The sequence below is a fragment of the Thamnophis elegans genome, chromosome 1 (assembly GCF_009769535.1).
Source record: "Thamnophis elegans isolate rThaEle1 chromosome 1, rThaEle1.pri, whole genome shotgun sequence".
NCBI classification, from domain to species: domain Eukaryota; kingdom Metazoa; phylum Chordata; class Lepidosauria; order Squamata; family Colubridae; genus Thamnophis; species Thamnophis elegans.
The window spans coordinates 184557207-184578752 of NC_045541.1; the positions used below are offsets into that span (position 1 = coordinate 184557207).

At 41.1% G+C, this 21546-nt stretch overlaps 1 protein-coding gene across 1 annotated transcript; it reads right to left on the minus strand.

The window, feature by feature from the left end:
• Positions 1 to 460: 460 nt before the first annotated feature.
• LOC116507060 (vomeronasal type-2 receptor 26-like) lies at positions 461 to 19138 on the minus strand. Its single transcript, XM_032214996.1, has 10 exons — positions 19059 to 19138; positions 17636 to 17881; positions 15588 to 15879; positions 12986 to 13708; positions 11988 to 12206; positions 11332 to 11461; positions 9608 to 10491; positions 4306 to 4313; positions 3029 to 3320; positions 461 to 703 (listed from the first exon to the last, which is right to left on the minus strand). Exons 1-10 carry the CDS (start codon positions 19136 to 19138, stop codon positions 461 to 463), a joined length of 3117 nt encoding a protein of 1038 aa, XP_032070887.1.
• Positions 19139 to 21546: the final 2408 nt, after the last annotated feature.

The window sequence follows — 21546 nt, forward strand, 5'->3', positions numbered from 1 at the left end:
TGCGTTCATTCTTTTCCCCATTCCTATTTCCATCCCTTATTCCTACTTCATTGTTCAGAATCTCTTCTAAAGAAAGTTTGCCACCATCTATCAGGAATCAGGAACAGCTCCTGAGCAATTCAGGCAAGTGGCATTTCTGGCAAACCAATGGATGTGGGAATTTGGAACTGGGATCACAACCTGAAGAGGAAGGATTGTGACTGAACAACAGTGTTGCTAAAAGAAAGAACTATGAGGATACTGAGCAAAAATGGTCCACTGTTGCTTGATGTAATTACATCCTGCATTTCAAGGAAACAATGTTCCCAAGTCTAACCCTTGGTGGAACGAGACAAATCAGACCTCAAATGTGTTACATGCAAAGCAGATTTTTCACCAAATGATTTATGACTCAATTGATTATTTTTCAAGTTAGGAAGATGTTGTTCATCTCAGGAAGAGAACGAATCTTTCCCAGAATTTACAACAGTTCCATGCAGTTCACCTTTGTGGCCCAGACGATTCCATCAGAGTTAATGGTGAAATCCTGGCCTGAGGGAGCCTCGGGATTTACTTGCCCAACTTTCATGGGGACTAAAGATAAATTGGGGTGGAGAACCCAGTTGAGAAGATCATAACGAGCATATCCAGGTCCGTCTTCTGAGAAGGAGACTTCATCTCCAACACTGTTGTTGAACTGCACGTTGCTGAAAGAGGCAAGAATCTGAAAGAAAGGAATTGGAAAATTTTGGTTAGAATTACAAATGCGACATCATTGCTTCTATATTCTTGTGATACTTGACTACACACACTGTCAAATAGTTCCTTTGGCTACCTGAAAGACTGCCTCCTGCCACTTACCTCCCAACGACCTACAAGATCGCACAGGTTGGGCCTCCTCCGGGTGCCGTCAACCGGACAATGCCGGCTGGCGGCTCCCCAGGGGAGGGCCTTCTCTGTTGCTGCGCCGGCCCTATGGAACGATCTACCTGCAGAGATCCGGACCCTTACCACTCTCCCGGTCTTCCGCAAAGCCGTCAAGACCTGGCTGTTCCGGCAGGCCTGGGGCTGTTGATTGATATCCAGCCCCGCTTAGATGGAATGGGTGATGTGAATTTTAATACTGTATTTTTTATTTTTATTTCTATTTTTAAATTGAAATGTTTCTTGTCTGTTCTGAGCCACCCAGAGTCCCCCGGGAGTGGGCGGCATACAAATTCTAATAAACTTGAAACTTGAAACGGTCTTGTTATCCAATAAATGAATGTTTGAAATGAATACATTATTTCTATCAAAACCATAGAAAATTCCACTGGTTTTCTCTAGCTCATTCTCAAAGGCAACAGAATACAGGAACCAGGTTTGATCTACTGGGCAATGTGCATCTGACATGGTTGGTCCCTTTACTATTCAGAGAGGTCCTTTGATAGAGGAAATTCTGATGAGTTTCAGATCAGGAACCCATTAGGACCACTTTGAATCTTGATCTGTGCTGTGGTTGTAATAGAAAAAGAATCACAGTATTGAAAGGAACATTGGAGGTCTTCTAGTCCAACCCCCTGCTAAAGCAACAGAGGTTCTACTGTTTTAGAAAAGTGGCTATCCTGTCTCTTATCTACTTAGTTCTAGGTTGCTTCTCTCCTTGTTTAATTTCCATCCATTATTAATCAGAAGCTGTTTTCACACAACAAGCTGAGTAGCACAAAAAATGGTAAACTAAAAAAAGAGGGGCAGGGACTCAGATGAATTGGTATGGCCATTTGCAGTCATTTAATCAGTAACTGAAGAGATTCATATGGGGAGTTTCTGATCTAAGCATCTGGACTGAGTCAAAAGCCCCAGAAATTACCTGCCATGACTGGACAGTTGAGATCCTCTTTCCAAGCCTCATCATGGTTGGTCGGACTCTGGATCCATACACTGCATGTAAAGCGTGTGCCAGAGCATAAACGGCATTGTAGATATTGTAACTTAGCCCTGTCATCCTCCTTTCAAAAGTGTAATTTGCAAGATTCTGAAGCTTCTCCTTTCCTGTACATTGTTTTCCCCCCTTTTTAGGGATCTTTCCTGATTTATAGATCTTGCAGACAAAGACAAATTCCCACCATGGAGGGAGAAAGACATCTCCTTGGGGGTTCAAGGGGTCTAAAGACAGGAGGAAGTGGCTGAATTCTGAGACATCCCAGGTATGGTCCTTAAAATGCAAGGCCCCATGCAAAGGCTTTACATATTGTAATATGTATTCAGATTCTTCCAAGCCAAGTTTCCAATGGGAAGTGAAGATACAAACTTTCCTCAATGATACTTTTTTGTATTTTTCAATAAAATGTAGTGTCAGTATTACATTGCCAGTAACAGCTGCGTCTGCAAACAGAATAATCACTTTTGTTTTAGACCAGGTTTGCAAATTGAGAATTATCTGGTCCAGAGTGCTTTCACGATTATCTAATTTCATCATTTTAGTGAAGGCCAGGCAGATCTCCTTCTCCTGGAGCATTGGTGTCAGAGTTGAGATGAAATGTTCTCCCCTGTCATCTTCAGGGGCGAGAAGCCCGACCCAGTTCCACTGGAAATGCAGGAGCAGCTGGACTAAACCGACATATTGAGGAGATTCCTTAGGATTAATCCGGAAGAAGGAAGGATAAACTCTTCTCTCTCCTTGATAGAACTCAAAGCCAACACCGAGCTGGAGAAAAAGAGATTCTTTTTTCAAAGACAAAGTAAAGGTTTTATGCTGGCTTTAGTAGTGACCATTGTGTGGTTGATGGCCCTCACAGTCAGACTGACTCACTTTGACTGGCAAACTTTCTCTTCTTCCCTTCTTAGCCATTTTTATTGGTTGTCAGAAGACAAGAGAAGAAACCAACAACCTGATACAGAAAATAAATGGCATTAAAATGATGCTACCCTTTAATAAAGAATAAACTAAAATTGACACGGTCATTATATTCCCCCCTCCCAAAAAAACTACCTTCAGTTTCATCTTCTGGCTTCTGTGTGTCTTTTGATCTTTATCTGTTTCATACTGTACCCAAGAGAGCTCTCTTACCTGTGGGACCTTAAAGATGCTAAAGATGGAGATCATCTGCTTTGAGGACTTGGCACTGAGACCACCAATGACGGACAGCAGAGTGTTCTTCAGGTCACATTTGTAACCTGGAATCACTTGGCCTTGTGAGGTGAGCATGGAGAGGCTGTTCCAGGAAATATACATTTCCCTCTGGAAATGGCTATAGATGTGGAAACCAAGGGTGATGTTGGGGAGCAGAAGAAAATCCTTATTGACCTGGGAGACAGCAAACATCAATGCAAGGAACTGCTGGTAGTAACTGGTGATGTATCTGTAGTGCGAGAAGCATTGGAGAACATTACAGGAAAGTTTGTGCATGTCTGTAGAATTTGCTTCATCGTTTGGGGGAACTTTTGGGGGCAGAAACTCCCACATTTTATTGGGTTTGGGTTTTTTCAAAGGATTTCCCTTGAAATCTTGGATGACTTTGTGAGAAAGGAGACAAGCCGTTCCATAGATATCATGGGCTGTTTTATACTCTCTGTCATTCCTGCCACATTCGCTTTGCTGCAGTGGCTGTAATCCTTTCCAACTGCTCCCCTTTCACCATAATCATTTAAGGTCTCTCTTGGAGCAGATTCCTCAGGTGGGGTAAGGATTGCTGAGCACAGGACTACAATGGGAATCACCTCATAGATTTACTGATGGATGTTAATCATCGGCAATGCTGATTCCAAAACTAAGAGTAATTTTTCTAACTCTGGAACACTTGAAGAGTGTTGAGCTTTTATTGAATTCTCTACCACTACCAGTTTCTGATCAGATTAATATTATAATTTGACTTCTTCACTAGACCAGCACAGCTTCCTTCATCATTTTTGTTGTTTATCATTTTCCTCATGGAGAGATTGAGAATTCCAGCCTATTTTAAGAGCTTGCTAATTTGTGGAGAAAAGCACAAAATGTGCACTACACCAAAATAGTTCAAAGCACTAGAAGAAGTATTTCTGAAAAAACTCCCTGAATTTAAAACAAAGAGAACAATTATCTGCATGTTTCCCCTCCATGTGAAACTTACGTATTAAGTGAAAGAAGCTTAACTGTGCTAAAGTTAAAGACAGGAGATGTTTCAATGACTCCCAAGGGCAAATTCCCACCAATAATGAGATCACCAGGCCAATAGTATCTTCCCTCTAAGTCGACATAACTTCTGCACACACATATGGTTTGCAGCCTCTTCACTGTAGTTGGAGCCAGGAGCCAGAAGAGCATCAGCATCAGAAGCAACATGACTCCTGCCTGGTCATTCTTATCACCTTCCCTCCTAGAACAGAAATCAATGTTTATGCAGAAACAGATTTGATGGTTGCTCCTGAAATCTCACTGGAACCTTAGCAGATCAGACACCACCTGTGCCAGCTGGATGGCAGCAGGACAAATTTATATCAACCATGCTTCCTCTTACCTGTGTTTGGGCCATGACCATAGAGAAAACAAAGGCATGTGCGGTTCTTCCAACCCCGGAGTCAGCTCTTTGCAAGACAGACTAACGTAGCACGTTCTGCCCCTCAGTTGGTGAACTCAGAGACCTTTTTAAAGAAAGGTTTATCCTGGAAGGTCTTTGTGTCTAGAAATTCTCAGGGGATACATGAAAAAAGACTGTTCTTGTGATAATTGCAGGGAAAAGCCATGGCCCTCTATCCTTAGCAACAGCTTCTCTCCATACAGCAGAATGGAAAACATGTTTGTGTCTCTTCTTGTAATGCACAGAGCAGATGAAGTCATGGGGAAACTGTGTAGTTGACCTACATGAAAGTGACTCCTGCACACAATATAGATTTTGACTTATGCCCCAGTTTGGTCAGATAATAGGAGTGCTAATTGGGTATAGTGGCACAAGGCAGAAATGTAATTTGATAAAGAATCTCAGGATATTAACTGCATTTTTGGGGGCAAGAGTTGCAGATTTCTGTTGCTGTAGCCTAAGGATAGGAATTGTCATCCAGGTGTTTCTTTTGGCCTTTTGGGGTGCTGTTTCCCAAATTTCTAGGTCTGAAATTCTTTTCTTGAAAATTCATTCACAGGTCCAGTTGGGCTCGTTACTGCTACACAAGCCTTCCTACTGCACAGCAACCTCTGTGTCTGAGCCTCTGGAGGGCATTTCACAGTTGACTGAGGGGTTCCCCAGACTGATGGTCTTGAGAGAGGTCCATTTGCCATCCCCAGGACAGGCCTTAGAGGCATTTCAACATGGCCCCCATCAATCTTGGCTCAACTCAAAAGAGACCACTTCCAATGTGATCTGAGGAGGACCTATTCTTGTCCCCTTTGTCCTGCCCAGATCATGGCCTGATGACTTTGAGATTCTCTTATGCTTCCCCTCTCTGCAGGGAGGCTGAATCTATTTGACCAGTCCACTCTTAGTGACTGATGGGGTTCCAAGGGGAACTGGGGACTATACCCCAGGCTCTGTTGCATGGTGCTTCTGAGGTCTTGGCCACTACCTGGAATAGGAAAGCTACCGAGGCCTTGGATGGGATCACTGCATGCAACCTCTCTTGGTCCATGGTTCCCAACATGCTCCATGATTCAATTGAGGGAGATGAAAAAGGTCAAGGGACGTCCAGAGCTCTGCTGAAGGAACATGAAGGAAGAATCTGACTGAACATGAGCTGGAGCAGGGGAGTCTGAACTGATTTTATTGAGGGCCATAGCAGGATTATTGTTGTCTTCAGGGGAAGGTGTGTGTGTGTGTGTCTGTGTGGTTGTGGCAGGTATGGCCAGAGTGGGCTTGGCCTGTTCAATGTCCCTCATGTCAGGGGTTGGGACATCCCCTGAGAAGCCTCATCGGCCCTCTCAGGCCACTAGGTCAGTTTCTGGATGGCAGAATTTGCTGCCTGAGGCCCTGGGAGGAAGGCAGCTGAGACTTGAGTTCCCAGGGACCTGAACTCTATTGCCCAGCCCCACTTCCCTGAGGGGATGCCCAGGTCTGCCTCCCGCTGATCCTGGCTGCTGCTGCTGCTGCTGCTGCTGCTGGTGCCACTGCTGCAAGGGAGGCAGGAAGCAAAGCGGGGGTGGCCTGACTGCTGAGCCCCCGAGATACATGGGTGCAGGGGTGTGTGTGGGTCATCTCTGGGGCTGGGCTCGGGTGGGGCAGAGTAGGGAGGGGAGTCCCAGCGGCTTCTTCCGATGGGGCCTTCCCAGGGGTGGAATCTATTTTTTTTTTTTTTTTTTGCTAAAAAAAGGAGGGTGGGAGTTCCTACCATTATGTAGCACAGCTGATCATTGGAACTATTTTTTTACTTTGTTAAGCATTTTTTTACTACCGGTTCTGGTGAACCTTAGCATTTCACCCGTGGGTCACTCCTGGGTCTTCCTCTTTCTAGTTGTGACTCGGTGGTCATTTGCACAACTTCTTACAGATTCCCAGTGATCCAGTGATGCCTGAAAACAATTCACATGGTGATGTGACCATTATGGCTAGACGCTAAAGGTGCATAGATTTTAGTCTTCCAATATTGGAGGGATTGTCAAAGAGAAGAAGGGATCAGCCTATTCTCCAGAGCGCTTGAAGGGATGACAAGAAGTGATGGCTGGAAACGTATCAATGAGAGACCCCACTTAGAATGGGGGATTAATTTGCTTAGAGAGAGAATAATTACTAATTTAAAATAGCCTATTTTCTTCTTTTAAAGTAAGATAATAAAATAAATAAAAATAAAATAAATAGAATAAAATAGAATAGAATAACAGAGTTGGAAGGGACCTTGGAGGTCTTCTAGCCCAACCCCCTGTTTAGGCAGGAAACTCTACACCACTTCAGACAAATGGTTGTCCAATCTCTTCTTAAAAACTGAAGATTGTTACTATGTTCAACAGAGAAATAGTCTCTTAATAAAAAAGCATGTCAGTTATGTTGCCATAGAAATTTTGATAAAGCTAATTGAAAACCAGAGAACCAGAGTTTGCTATTTTATGGTGACAATTCACACACACATTCCTCCTATGTTTCTATTTCTCACACGAGAGCCCACCTGATGGAAATGGAGATGTTATCACCAAGATACCAATTGTGCTCTACCCAGGATTAAATGACCACATGTCACAGGGCTCTGATTTGTAGCTCCCTCCTGACGTTGATGACTGTCATTCCATGAATGACATTGCTGGGAACTTGTCCTCATTAAAGAAATGTGATTGTGATGTTGGGCATGGATAGATTGATTCCTCTGGAGACCTTCTGTGCACACAGATCTCATAGAACAGCATAGTTTACCAGGGAAGTCCAAGAGATGAAATGTCACAAGAGATGATTAACATGCTGCATACAAGGATGACATTCTTTGCTCATTCATCTCAGGGAAATTCTGCCCAACCTTGATGAGGCCGTACTGCAGATCTGGATGTGAGGGGGATTTAAATTCTGCTATTTCAACAACAATTGAATAATGCTCTATAAAGTTCTATAAAGCCTCAAACATCTAAGGAAACAGCCATATGTGTATAAAAACACTGATGTTGAACCCAATCCTTTAAAACACTACCTTAAAAATGAAATAAATAAAATAAGGAACAAAATAATAATAATATTGAAATAATAAACATGCATTTTTTTATCCAGTTGAAAGTTTTTTTATTAGGTTATAAGATAAAATACAAAATACAAAAGTAAATAGGAAGATACAGTGGAGGGAGAAGGAGGAGAGAAAAGTGAGGAGAAATTGGGGGAAAGAAAAGAAGAAACATTGACTTCCGACTCCCTCTGTTGAAGTATAAATAAAACATTGACATCAAACCACAACAATGTTATTAATTTTTGTATTTCTTTTTTTTCTCAATAGATTTTAGACTGTGTTTGTTAGAAATCCATACCGTGTACGGGTTCAGGGAAGTCGGGGGGGGGAAGGTGGAGGGGGGTTGGGGGAGAGGGTGGAGGGAGGGGTATATATTAGGCTAGACAAGAATTTGGTGGTAAACTAGAATTATTTTGATATACAAGAAATTGTACTTCGATGTTTTACTGATTGAGGAATGATGAAATGTTTGCCTTAAAAGAAATAAAACTTTTGAAACGAACGAAACCACAACTTTTTGTTTTTTTCTAATAATATAAGCTAGCAATTTCTATAAAAACACATCAATCTAATTGGTAAAACCCAAAATCAAAGTTTCATTTTTTCCCCACCTCAAGCACCTAAGAAGTGGTCCCCATGTGGAAACAAAAATACTTATATTTTTTTCCTTTAACCAAAATGATCAATTTTGCCACTTCTGCCAACTCCATCAGCTTCTGCAGCCATTCATCCATAGGGGAAATCCAAGTGTCCTTCCATTTCTGTGCCTATAATAGTCTTGCTGCTGTCAACATATATAACATCCAAATTTTTCTCCAAGTCTTTTCCCATTAAACCCAAAGGAAAGGTTTCTGGTTAATTTTCATTTTAAGAATACTCTGCATTATACTATGATTTTTATTTCAAAATGTCTTTGCTTTATCACATGTCCACCATAAAAGGGTAAAAAGTTCCTTCTTTCCAACATTCATTTGAAATACCTTTATACATAACTTAGCTGGTGTTAAATGCCACTGATACATCCTCTTATACAATTTTTATTTTATAGTTTAGTGTAAATTTTAAACCTTTCATCCACATATTTTCCCATTGTTGAAGAATCACATTATATCCAAAATTCCTTGTCATTGAATCATACAATTTTTTACATGTTCACTATCCAAATTCAATTTCAATAACATTTTATAAATCTTAGTAATAATATGCTCATCACTACCACACAGTGAAAGTTCCTATTCATTTTTCGCAAAATCAAACCCACAGCTCTTTTTATTTGATTTAAACCACTCTTTCGGTTCTTCATATGTAAATCAATGGTAAACATAATTCACGTTCTTGCCTCAACTTTAAAGTAGGTTCATCAGAGTTTGAAGATAATATTTTACCATACATCCACCAGTCTGGCTTTGCCACCATTTCATTTTTCTAAAAAAATAAACTTCTTGGGAGGACATACAAAGAGGAAACTACTTATAAAACCTTGTTTTATATTTATTCCAAACTGTTAGTATGGCACATCTAGCAAAGTGATTATTAAAATCAACTTTAACTTTTTCATTAATAATTTTGCCATCCAAACCTTAATTCATGGCCCTCTAATTCATGTAGCCTCTTATTCCAGAGGTTCACCCACACATTTAACCAGGCAAGACAACATGCCTCAAAATACAATTTCAGGTCTGGTAAACCCAACCCTCCCTTTTTTCCTTAGCATCTTGCAGTAGTTTTTTATCCAATTTTGGGTTTTCTTCCTTGCCATATGAACTTAGAAATATCTGAAATAATAAAGACTTTTTTAATAACATGTTTTCCTTCCATATAGGGCATTGGACCTCACTAAGGACACTTGGAAAACATGAAAAACAAAAAAAACTGACAGCAGGAATATTGTAAGCAGTTGCAGAACTTGATATGAATTCTTTTATGGGCAAAGTCTTCTTTCTCATTAGCATTTATTAGAAATTTTATCACATTCTAAACACGACACAAAGACAAATATAAATGCGGACACTGCTTGCATTTGTTAGAATTTTTTGTTTCTTACTATATTTTCTCTGCAATTCAGATCAGATCTCAGCAGAATAATGAAGCATTTGGGGAAAAAGATACAAGCCAAGAGAGCAGCTCCAGAGGCCAAAATGGAGAAGACCTCCACAGCCACCATGGACTTCCCTTTGGTGCTCAGATAGGTGGGGAGGAAGCTGATCCAAACACTGCAAAAGACCAGCATGCTAAAAGTAATGAACTTGGCTTCATTAAAACTATCAGGCAATTTCCTAGCCAGAAAGGCCACTGTGAAACTCACAAGGGCCAAAAGTCCTAGGTAAGCGAGGACACTGTAAAACATTACAACTGAGCCTTGCTTACATTCCCAGATGATTTCTCCAAACAAGGAGTGGAAGTCCAAGAAAAGAAATGGGGGAGAGGTCATCAGCCAAGTGGCAGAAAGAATTGCTTGGACCAGAGGACAGGCTATGACAATGGAGTTGGTCAGTGGTTTTCCTAAGAGTTTCCTTGTCTTGTTCCCTGGCTTGGTGGACATGAAGGCCAGAACCACCATGACAGTTTTTGCCAACACAGAGGAAACTGCCAGGGCAAAGAAAATGGCAAAGGCAGATTGTTGTATGAGACAGGTGTTCTTCCCTGGTTGACCAATAAAGAGGAAGGAGCAAAGGAAGCAGAACAAGAGGGAGAACAGGAGGATGTAAGTGAGATCTCGGTTGTTGGCCTTGACAATTGATGTGTCATGATGTTTATAGAAAATCACCAGGACTGCAGATGTAGTCACTGAGAGAAAAAGAGCAAGAAAAACTAAGATGTATCCCAGGATGTCTTGATAGGCAAGGAAGTGGATCTTCTTGGCAATGCAGTGGTCCTTGTCCTTGTTGGGATATTGGTCTTCTGGGCAGGGTTCACAGCGAGCTGCATCTGAAATCAAAAGTCTTTATCTAAGGCTTTTTGAGCAACTACTATGCACATTATTCCTCCCGCATAAATGATTTGAGCTTTCCTTTCTGCTGTTGACCTACCAACAAAGGGAGTAATGAAATAATCCCATGTGCTATTTATGGGCCATCATATGATTTGCATCACAAATCATCCATCATTTATGTTGATCCTAGGGATAGATTAGCCAGAGACAAAGATTGAGTTCCAGCTATCCATTCAATGTGCACTTCCATGACTAATGTAGCTTTCAGTCTTAGATTGCTGCCAGATTTTTTCTCCCATTTTGTAATAGAACCCAGAGAAGACTGACAGATCTGTTATCCAGGAATGCTAAAGTTTTATTTCTGTATACATTATTCCTGCCTTAATCTCTCTGCTTTGTAAGTCAAATGCGTTCATTCCTCCCTCTTGCTCTATCAAAGAGACATAAATAGGTGGATCTCCTCTTTCTCTGGCAGGTCTATTTCCACAGAGTTTGATAGATATGCCAGAAGAAACACACTTTAAATAATCAAATATAAGTTTGGAATACGTGCCCCACCTCCTCAGGAGAAGATTGGAAGTTGGTTTCCCAATTAGATATGAAAATAGAAGCAGAAATGGAAGTTGGGGATTGATAATTTGTGCCCTCAAACTACCCTTGCTAAAGATTGAGAAAGGTGGCATCTGTGGCCAGGGCAGTTTAGATCAATAGAAAGGTTCTATTTAAAAGTATGAGTGAATGTCAATCCTATCAGGAATGACACAATAACAAAAATACATTGATTTAATGAATGTCTTCCTTGATACCTGAAGATTTAGATATGAAGTATGGTCTACCTGTATGATTAGAAAAGGTCCCTTCTGGACAAGCATCACACTGGTAGCAGCAAACCTGCTCTCCCTCTGGAACTCTTCTCCTCTCTCCTGCATGGCACCTCTTCCTTCCACACCTGGCAATGGGGATTGTCTAAAATATAAGAATTAGAAATTATTTAAGGAATGAAACTGCTGCATTCATTCTTTTCTCCATTCCTATTTCTATGTTCATAATCTCTTCTAAAGAGATACATTGCCTCTCTCTATCAGAAATATGGAACAGCTCCTGAGGGATTCAGATCAATGGCATTCGTGACCCACCAATAGATGCTGGAGATTAGAACTGGGGTTTCATCCTGCAGAGGAAGGCTTCTGAATGAACTACAGTATTTCTAAAAGAAAGAACCATGAGGATACAACTGAGTATTAAAGGTCCATGGAAAACATAGTTGCTGACTGTAATTGCATCCTGCATTTCAGACGATGTTCCCAAGCCTGACCCTTTGTAGAATGACACAAATGACACCTTGAATGTGTTACACAAAAAGCAGATTTTTCACCAAATGACTGTCATAATTTCTGACTCAATTGATTATTTTTCAATTTAGAAAGATGTTCTGCATCTCAGGAAGAGAATGAATCTTACTTTGAACTTACAACTTTTCCTTATAGCTCACCTTTGGGGCCCAGATGATTCCATCAGAATTAATGGTGAAATTCTGGCCTGGGGGAGTCTCAGGATTTACTTGCCCAACCTTTATGGGGACTAAAGATTGATTGGGGAAGTGAACCCAGTTGAGAAGATCAAAACGAGAAGATCCCAGTCCATTTTCTGAGAAGGAGACCTCATCTCCAGCACTGTTGTTGAATTGCACATTGCTCAAAAAGCGAAGAATCTGAAAGAAAGGAGACTTTCAGAAATAGGAGTATTAGGGTTAGATCTAAAAATAAGACATCATGACTTCTATTATCACATAATGGTTATCTTGAGAATATGGATTTATATTTTGAGAAGCTAGTTCCATCTCTTGGTCACAATCTGAGAAATCATGTGTAAAACCAAATATTTCACTCTGAAACTATACATTTCCCCTTTATCACAGGGCATTGTTTCCAACTCGAATATCACCAAAACTCAAGAATTTTAGTTAAACAATCTAAATTTAATTTTAGGATTTTCCTCTTGTGATACATGGCTACTTCCCAATAGTTCCTTTGGCCCAAGTTCTTGTTAACTGATAAATGAATGTTTGAAATGAATAAATCATTTCTATCAGAATCATGTAAAATTCCACTGATTTTCTCTGGCCTATTGTCAAAGGCAGCAGAATGCAGAAACAAGGTTTGATCTACTGGGCCCTGTGGAAGGAAGCATCTGACCTGGTTGGTCACTTCACTATTCAGAGAGGTCCAACATTTTAGCCTTTGGTGCAGGCAATTCTGACAAATTTCAGACCAGGAACCCATTAGGACCACTTTGAATCTTGCTCTGTGCTGTGGTTGTCATAGAAACAGAATCAAAGTATTGTAGCACAACAAATGGAAAACTAAAAAGATAGGACAGGGTCTCAGATGAATTGGTATGGGAATACACAGACATTTAATCAGCAACTGAAGAAATTCATATAGGGAGCTTCCAATCTAAGTGAATTGAGTCAAAAGCCACAGAAATTACCTGCCATGACTGGACATTTGAGATCCCCTTTCCAAGCCTCATCATGGTTTGTTGGGCTCTGGATCCATACATTGCATGTAAAGCGTGTGCCAGAGCATAAACGGCATTGTAGATATTGTAACTTTCTCCTGTCATTCTCTTTTCAAACGTGTAATTGGGCAGATTCTGCACATTCTCCTTTCCTGTACATCGTTTTTCCCACTTTAGAGGAATCTTCCCTGATTTATGGATCTTGCAGCTAAAGACAAATTCCCACCATTCAGGGAGAAAGACATCTCCTTGGTGGTTCAAGGGGTCTAAAGACAGAAGGAAGTGGCTGAATTCTGAAACATCCCCAGAATGGTCCCTAAAATGCAAGACCCCATGATAAAACTTTACAAATTGCAATGTGTCTTCATTTTCTTCAACGCCAAGTTTCCAATGGGAAGTGAAGATCCAAACTTTCCTCAACGATATTTGTTTGTATTTTTCAAAAGAATGTATGGCCTCTGTTACACTGAGAGTAACAGTTGAGTCTGCAAACAGAATAAACACTTCTGTTTTATACCAGGCATTATACCACAATTTGCGAATAAACTTAATCTTTGTCCTTTCAAAATCATCTAATTCCAGCATTAGAGTGAAGGCTGAGCAGATCTCCTTGTCCTTCAGCATTGGCATCAGGGATGAGATGAAACGTTCTCCCTGGTCATCTTCAGGGGCCAGCAGCCCGACCCAGTTCCACTGGAAATACAGGAGCAGCTGGACTAAACCCACATACTGAGGAGATTCCTTGGGATTAATCCGGAAGAAGGAAGGATAAACTCTTCTCTCTCCTTGAGAGAACTCAAAGCCAACACCAAGCTGGAGAAAAAGAGTTTATTTTGTCAAAGGCAAAGTTAAAGTTTTTTTTCAAAGTTTTTTTTTATTTTTTTATTTTCTTACATACCATTTTAAGTATACATTCACATAATGGTTACTCTTCTTTACATTTATCATTCCTATAATTTATTATTTCATTTAATAAGTTATAATGTACAGTTTGGGTTCCTTTGTTTACCATCCCTTCCTCCTGTTTTAGCACCACCTTATTTTCCCTTTCTTTACTCCCTCCCTTCCTCCTCTACTTCCTTCCTTCCTTCCTCCTCTCCTTCCCCTTCCTTCTTCCCTTCTTTCTCCTACTCCTGCTCTTCCTCTTCCCCTTTCTACCCCCTCTCCTTCTCTTTCTCTCCCTTCCCTCCTCCTCTCCTTACCTCTTTCTTCTTTCCCCAGTCTTCCTTTCATTCTCTCCTCCTCTCTTCCTTTCTTTTTCTATTATTGTTGGTGTCTCTTTCAAAACTCAGTTTACGTTTCCTTGGGATGGTATTTCCGCCAACCCAAATATAATTTAGTATCATTTCTTATTCTCTTACCTTCGCTAGTCTACCCTAGTTATGTTTCCCACCTTTATATCTCACTCTTGAATCTATACTTATATATTTAATATTTTATTTTCTGTTTTCCCCTTCTCCCCCCCTTTTCCATTTAATAGCACATCATCTGGGTTCTATATCTTCTCCCTATTTTCTTTTCTAGCTTGATTTCTCTAGCCAATCACAAATCTTCCCCATGTCTTGAAGTACCCCGATTCCTCTTTATCCTTTATTTTCATTGTCAACCTATTCATCTCTGCACAATCTAATATCTTTTTTATTATCTCTTGGTCTGTTGGTAGCTTATTTAATTTCCAACTTTGGGCAAATACAATTCTTGCTGCTGTGGTTACATGTCTAATAAAATTAGTATCCTCTTTCTTGAATTTCTCTGGGAGAGCATCTAGTAAAAATATCTCTGATCTAAATTCTATTTCTTGTAACATTTTCTTAGTCCAATATTTCCTTGCTTCTGGACATGTCCACCACATATGATAGTTTGAACCTATTGCTTGTTGACACTTCCAACATTTCGCTGATTTGTCTTTAAACATCTTTGTTAGTTTTCCCGGTGACATGTGCCATCTGTAAAACATTTTGTATAAGTTTTCTTTGTAAGCTGTTGACATAGTTAATTTATAATTCCTTTACCATAGTTGTTGCCACTTTTCTAGTTCAATCGTATGGCCAAAATTCTTTGTCCAAGTTAACATTGTATCTTTAACCACTTCTTCTAACATAGTTATATAGTTCCTTAATTATTCTTTCTTCAGTTCCCATAAGTATCTTATCCAATTCCGAACTTCCTAAGTTAAAACTATGTTCTCTTTTATCTTTTTCATATCTTGATTGTACTTGCAGTTGTGAACACAAACTTATATCAACTAAAAGTTTTATGTTGACTTTAGTAGTGACCATTGTGTGATTTATGGTCCTTGCACTCAGGCTGACACTCTTTGACTGGTAAACTTAATCTTCTTCCCCTACTTAGCCATTTTTATTGGTTGTCAGAAGACAAGAGAAGAAACCAACAACCTGATACAAATAATAAATGGCACTAAAATGATGGCTACCATTTAATAAAGAATAAACTAAAAGTCACAAGCTCATTATATCCCCCATAACAAAACTAATTTTACTTTCATCATTGGCTTCTGTGTTTGCTTTTGATCTTTGTCTGTTTCATACTGTATCCAAGAGAGCTCTCTTACTTGTGGGACCTTAAAGATGCTGAAGATGGAGGCCATCAGTCTTGAGGATTTGGCACTGAGACCACCAAAGATGGACAGCAGAGTGTCCTGCAGGACACATTTGTAACCTGGAACCACTTGGGCTCGTGAGGAGAGCATGGAGAAGCTGTTCAAGGAAATAAACATCTCCCTCTGGAAATGGCCATAGATGTGGAAGCCCAGGGTGATGTTGGGGAGCAGAAGAAAATCCTTATTGACCTGGGAGACAGCAAACATCAATGCAAGGAACTGCTGATAGTAACTGGTGATGTATCTGTAGTGAGAAAAATATTGGAGAACATGACAGGAAAGGTTGTGCATGACTGTAGAATTTGCTTCACTGTTTGGGGGAACTTTTGGGGGCAGGAACTCCCAAAATTCATAGGGTTGGGGTTTTCTTCTTTTTCTTTTTGGAATATATTTTTATTATTTTTACATTTAAAACAATGCAGTATTGCGAAGTTGAAGTGACCATATATTCACATGATATACAGCTAGTCTCAACCATTAACTATTAGCCTACTTAATACATTGTCTATCCTTCTGTCCAATCACAATATATACAGTTTGTTCCAGTCTTGTCACCTTGTCTTATACCAATCATAAAATATGTTCCAGTCTTCAAAATATTCTGATTCCCCTTTATTTTTAAGTTCAAGAGTGAGCCTATCTGCTTCCGCACAGGCCAACACTTTTCTGATTGTATCTAGCTCTGATGGTGTATTTCCTTTTTTCCAATATTGTGCATAAGTTATGCGCGCTGCAGTTAGTACATTTATAATTAGATAAAGTGTATCTTTCTTAAGCCCCTCCGGTATTATACCTAGGAGAAAAATTTCTGGTTTAAACAAGATTTGGTCTCCCACCATTTGTGCTAACCATGATTGAATCATTTTCCAATCTTTTTTTGCCTCATTGCACGTCCACCACATATGATAAAAAGTGCCTGTTGTTTTTTTATACTTTCAACAATTTGGGGCCAGATTTTTAAACATTTTGGAGAGCTGTGCTGGGGGAAGATGCCATCTCTAGAACATCTTATAAAGATTTTCTTTATACGCCGTAGTCATTGTTAATTTCTGATTAAGTATCCAAAGTTTTTCCCACTTAGCCAATTCCACATTATAACCGAAATTTTTTTACCCAGGCGACCATAATTTCTTTGACATGTTCCTCCTCTAGCTTGTATTTCAACAAAAATCTATACAACACTTTGATCAGCCTGTTTTCTGTCTGTATCAAAAGTTTATCTAATATTGTGTAGTCTTTGGCAATACCTTCTTTGTTCCTATCCTGCGCAAACCTTGATTGTATCTGTAAGTAGGACCACCACTCTACTTGTACCCCTTGTGATGCCAATTCTAATCTAGTTTTGATCTAGGGTTGTTTTTTCCCCCCAAAGGATTTCCCTTGGCTAAACTTGGATGACTTTGTGAGAAAGGAGACAAGCCTTTCCACAGATATCATGGACTGTTTTATACTGTCTATCACCCCTGCCATATTCACTTTGCTGCAGTGGCTGTAATCCTTTCCAAATGCCCCCCTTTCACTGTAATTATTTAAGGTCTCTGTTGGAGCAGATTCTTCAGGTGGGGTAAAAATGCTGAGCACAGGACTACAGTGGGGGGGGTGTCACCTCATAGATTTACTGAAGACCATTATTCATCAGCAATGCTGCTTCCAAAACTGAGAGGGATTTTTGTAACTCGGGAACACTTGAAGAGTTTTGAACTTTTATTTGAATTTTCTAGCATAAGTTACTGGTTAGATTAATATTATAATTTGACTTCTCCACTAGGCTAGCATAGCTTCCCTCTTCATTTTTGTTATTTATCATCTTCCTGACGAAGAGATTGGGAATTTCATTTTCCATTCTATTTTAAGAGCTTGCTAATTTATCAAGGAAAGCACAAAATGTCCAGTACACCAGGAAAGTTCAATACACCAGAAAAAGGAGTTCTGAAAGGGGTCCCAGAATTTAAAGCAAAGTAAAAATTTATCTGCATGTTTCCCCTCCAGCTGAAATTTACACAATTCTGAAATGAAGAGCCACTGTATTAAAGTCACAGAGAGGAGACTGTCCAATGGTTCCCAAGGGCAAATTCCCACCAATAATGAGATCACCAGGCCTATAGTAGCTTTCATCTACTCCCATATAATCCGTGAGTACACATATGTTTTTCAGCCTCTTCTCTGTAGTTGGAGCCTGGAGCCAGAAGAGCATCAGCATCAGAAGCAGCATGACTCCTGCCCTGTCGTTCTTATCACCTTCTCTCCTAGAACAGAAATCAAGGTTTATGCAGAAACTGATTTTAGGATTGTTCTTGAAATCTCACTGGAACTTTAGCACAGCAGACACCAACTGTGCCACCTGGATGGCAACAGGACAAATTTATATCAACCATGCTTCCTCTTACCTGTGTTTGGGCTGTGACCATAGAGGAAACAAAGGAACATGAGTCTCTTCCAACCCAGGTGTGAACTCTTTGCGAGACAGCCAAAGGTGACACGTTCTTCTCTCTGGTGAACTCAGAGACATTTCTTTGAAGCATGTTTTATCCTGGAAGATGTTTGTGTGTAGAAATCCCATGGGGATACATGAAGAATGACTGTACTTGTGATAATTGCAAGGAAAAGCCATGGTCCTCTATCCTTAGCAACAGCCTCTCTTCATGCAACAGAATGGAAAACATGTTTGTGTCTCTTCTTGTAATGCCCAGAGCAGATGGAGTCCTGGGGAAGCTGTGTAGTTGACCTACATGAAAGTGACCCCTGCATACAAGATGGATTTGGGCTTTTGCCCCAGTTTGGTCAGATAATAGGAGTGCAACTTGGGTATAGTGGCACAAGGCAGAAATGTAATTTGAGGAAGAATCTCAAGATATTAACTGCAATTTTTTGGCAAGAGTTGCAAATTTCCATTGCTGTAGCCTAAGGATAGGAATTGTCATCCAGGTGTCTCTTTTGGCCTTTTGGGGTGCTGCTCCCCAAATTTCTAGGTCTGAAATTCTTTTCTTGAAAATTCATTCACAGGTCCAGTTGGGATCATTACTGCTACACAAGCCTTCCTACTGCACAGCAACCTCTGTGTCTGAGCCTCTGGAGGGCATTTCACAGTTGACTGAGGGGTTCCCCAGACTTCTGGTCTTGAGAGAGATTCATTTGCCATCCCCAGGGCAAGACTTGGCCACTACCTGGAATAGGAAAGCTACTGAGGCCTTGGATGGGATCACTGCATGCAACCTCTCTTGGTCCATGGTTCCCAACATGCCCCATGATTCAATTGAGGGAGCTGAAAAGGGTCAAGGGACATTCAGAGTTCTGCTGAAGGAACACAAAGGAAGAATCTGACTGAACATGAGCTAGAGCAGGGGAGTCCGAATCGATTTCATTGAGGGCCATATCAGGATTGTTGTTGTCCTCAGGGGAACAAGGAGGATGTGAGTGTGTTACTGTGTGGTTGTGGCTATCTGGGCAGGTATGGCCAGAGTGGGCATGGCCAGAGTGGGCGTAGCATGTTCGATGTCCCTCATGTCAGGGGTTGGGACCAGGGTGGGCGCCAGGCCTTGATCCACTGGAAGAGCCTCACCGACCCTCTCAGCCCACTATGGCAGTTCCTGGATGGCAGCAAGGGCTACCTGGGGCCCTGGGCAGAAGGCACCTGACACTTGAGTTCCCAGGGGGCCAAGACTCTACTGACCAGCCCCAGGACTACCTGGAGCAAAGCAAGTGGCTATGAGTGTCCTCAGCTGACTTGAGACTGGAGGAGGCATCTGAACTTGATTCTGCCATATGGAGTCATGACACCTCCTGCCCAGGGAAAGGGGGACAGGCCACATGAATCATGATGGGAGGGGACAGATCTCATCTCTGGTGGCGGGATATTCCATGATAGAAAAGATTCTCCTTCTAGACCCTGCCAGCTGAAGCTCTGACCACAAGGGCCTGCAGTATGGCTCTTCTGCCGAATTGAGAGGAATGGGCCAAAAGCATTGGGTGAGATGCTTCCTCAGATACAATCATAGAGCTGGAATGGACCTTGAAGGTGTCGTAATCCAACCCCTTTCCCAAGGCAGGAGTCCTTATACATTCTGAACCAATGACTGTGGAATCTCTTCTTAGAAACCTCCAGTGATGGAGCACTCACAACTTCTTGAGGCAACCTACTCCATTGATTAATTGCTCTCTGTATCAGGACATTTCTCTCCCATTCTAGGTTGGGTCTGTCTTGGATAAGTTTCCAACCATTACTTCTTCTCCTTCCTCAAGTGATTTGGAAAATAAACGGACCTTTTCCTTGGTGGGACAGCACCTCAAATTTTGGAAGAGTGATATCTATGCACCTTTGGTGCATAGTCACGCTGGCGATATCACCAGAGAAATTGTTTTTAGACAATACTGGTTTTCTTGGCCAAGAACCAGAGAGGAACACCATGCCCAAGAGCCAGACACAACTGAAAAGGAAACCTTTACCTTTTTGCTATCATTTCAACCCTAATCCTTTTCTTTGTTAGTGTAGACATACATAATCCCCTTAGCCATTTATTGTACCAATACAGATCTGGACTACTTATCATCTCTGTGGCTTTTCTCTGGACTCTTTCTAGGGTCTCACCATATTTTTGTATCATCCAATATGGTAATTTAGTTTTTCTGGCCCAATTCCACACTTTCAATGTGATAACCCAAGCCTTGAATTGGATCCGGATGCAAACTAGAAATGAATGGAGCTTGTGTAACAGGGCTATTACATGGGCCATTGTAGGGGCAGATGACATTGTTCCCCTTCTTCATTCAGCACCAGCTGTAACTTCCTAATGCTCTTCAAAGGGAGCCCTATGTAGAGCACATTCCATTAATTCAAAGAAGAGATGACCAGGGCATGAGTGACTGAGCACAGGGACTCATGATTCAGGGAAAGGTCTAACTGGCACATTATAAGAAGTTACACAAAGGACTGCCTAATCACAACTGTCACCTGTTCCTCAAGGAAGAGTTGTGAGACCAGATTACACACCAGCTCAGTCTGAGGCATTGCAAACCCTTAAAGCCAAAGGTGAAGAGCCCCCACCCACCCACAACCACTCTCTCCTGCCAAGGTTCAGTTGAAGTCTATTCTTCTGTATCCAGGTTCCCACAGCATCCAGGCACCATGAAGGAGCATGCAAAGTACCTGTAAGTTCACCTGAAACACCAACATACAACGGGGTATCATCTGCATACAGATATATATCATTCTATTGTAACATGTAGATGTTAAATGGGAACAGAGAGAGCACCAAGTCCTCTGGCATCCCACAAATCAGGGGCTGCATGGTGGACCTTTCATTCCCCCTCAAGATCAATTGGGACTGGCCATGAAGGAGATGAACCAGCACAAAATTCTACTCCACTTCCTTAAGTCCTGGAACCAACTCAAAAGTATACATGGTCAATCATATCAAAAGCCACGGAAAAGACCACAAAAACAAGAATGGATTCATGACCTTCATACTGCTTCCACCAGAGATCATACAAAAGCATGAGTAATGGTGTTGCTGTCCCATTTCAGGCCTGAAACCTGACCAGATGAAATCTAGATAATCCACTTAATCCTGGATCCTCTCAAGGTGCACCCCTACCACTTTCTCAATCCCCTTCTCTTAAAAGAGCAGGTGGGAGACTTGATGAAATAATCAGCGTGATGGAGTCTAGCAAAGGTTTCTTGAGGAGAGGCCATACCAGAAACTCTTTAAAGGATGCTGAGAAGACCCTCTTCCTCAAGGATAAATTAACCATCATTAGGACCCACCTACATAGCACTTTCCAGGTGGCCTTGACCAGCCAAGAGGGACATGGATCTACCTCACATGTGGTCACATTTACATCCCAATGATGGCTTCCTTGGGCTCAACAGTGTCAAACTGTCCCTAGATAACGGGTAAGTCCTTTCCATTTCCAT

Excerpts from the sequence above, each read along its gene's own strand:
- LOC116507060 (XM_032214996.1), bottom strand. The coding sequence starts at position 19,138 with ATGAGGGACATCGAACATGCTACGCCCACTCTGGCCATGCCCACTCTG. Across the intron at positions 15,880-17,635 it reads GCTCTTCATTTCAGAATTGT|ATACATCACCAGTTACTATC; the intron begins GTAAATTTCAGC and ends TTCTCACTACAG. Across the intron at positions 12,207-12,985 it reads CAAATGTCCAGTCATGGCAG|ATTCTTCGCTTTTTGAGCAA; the intron begins GTAATTTCTGTG and ends CCTTTCTTTCAG.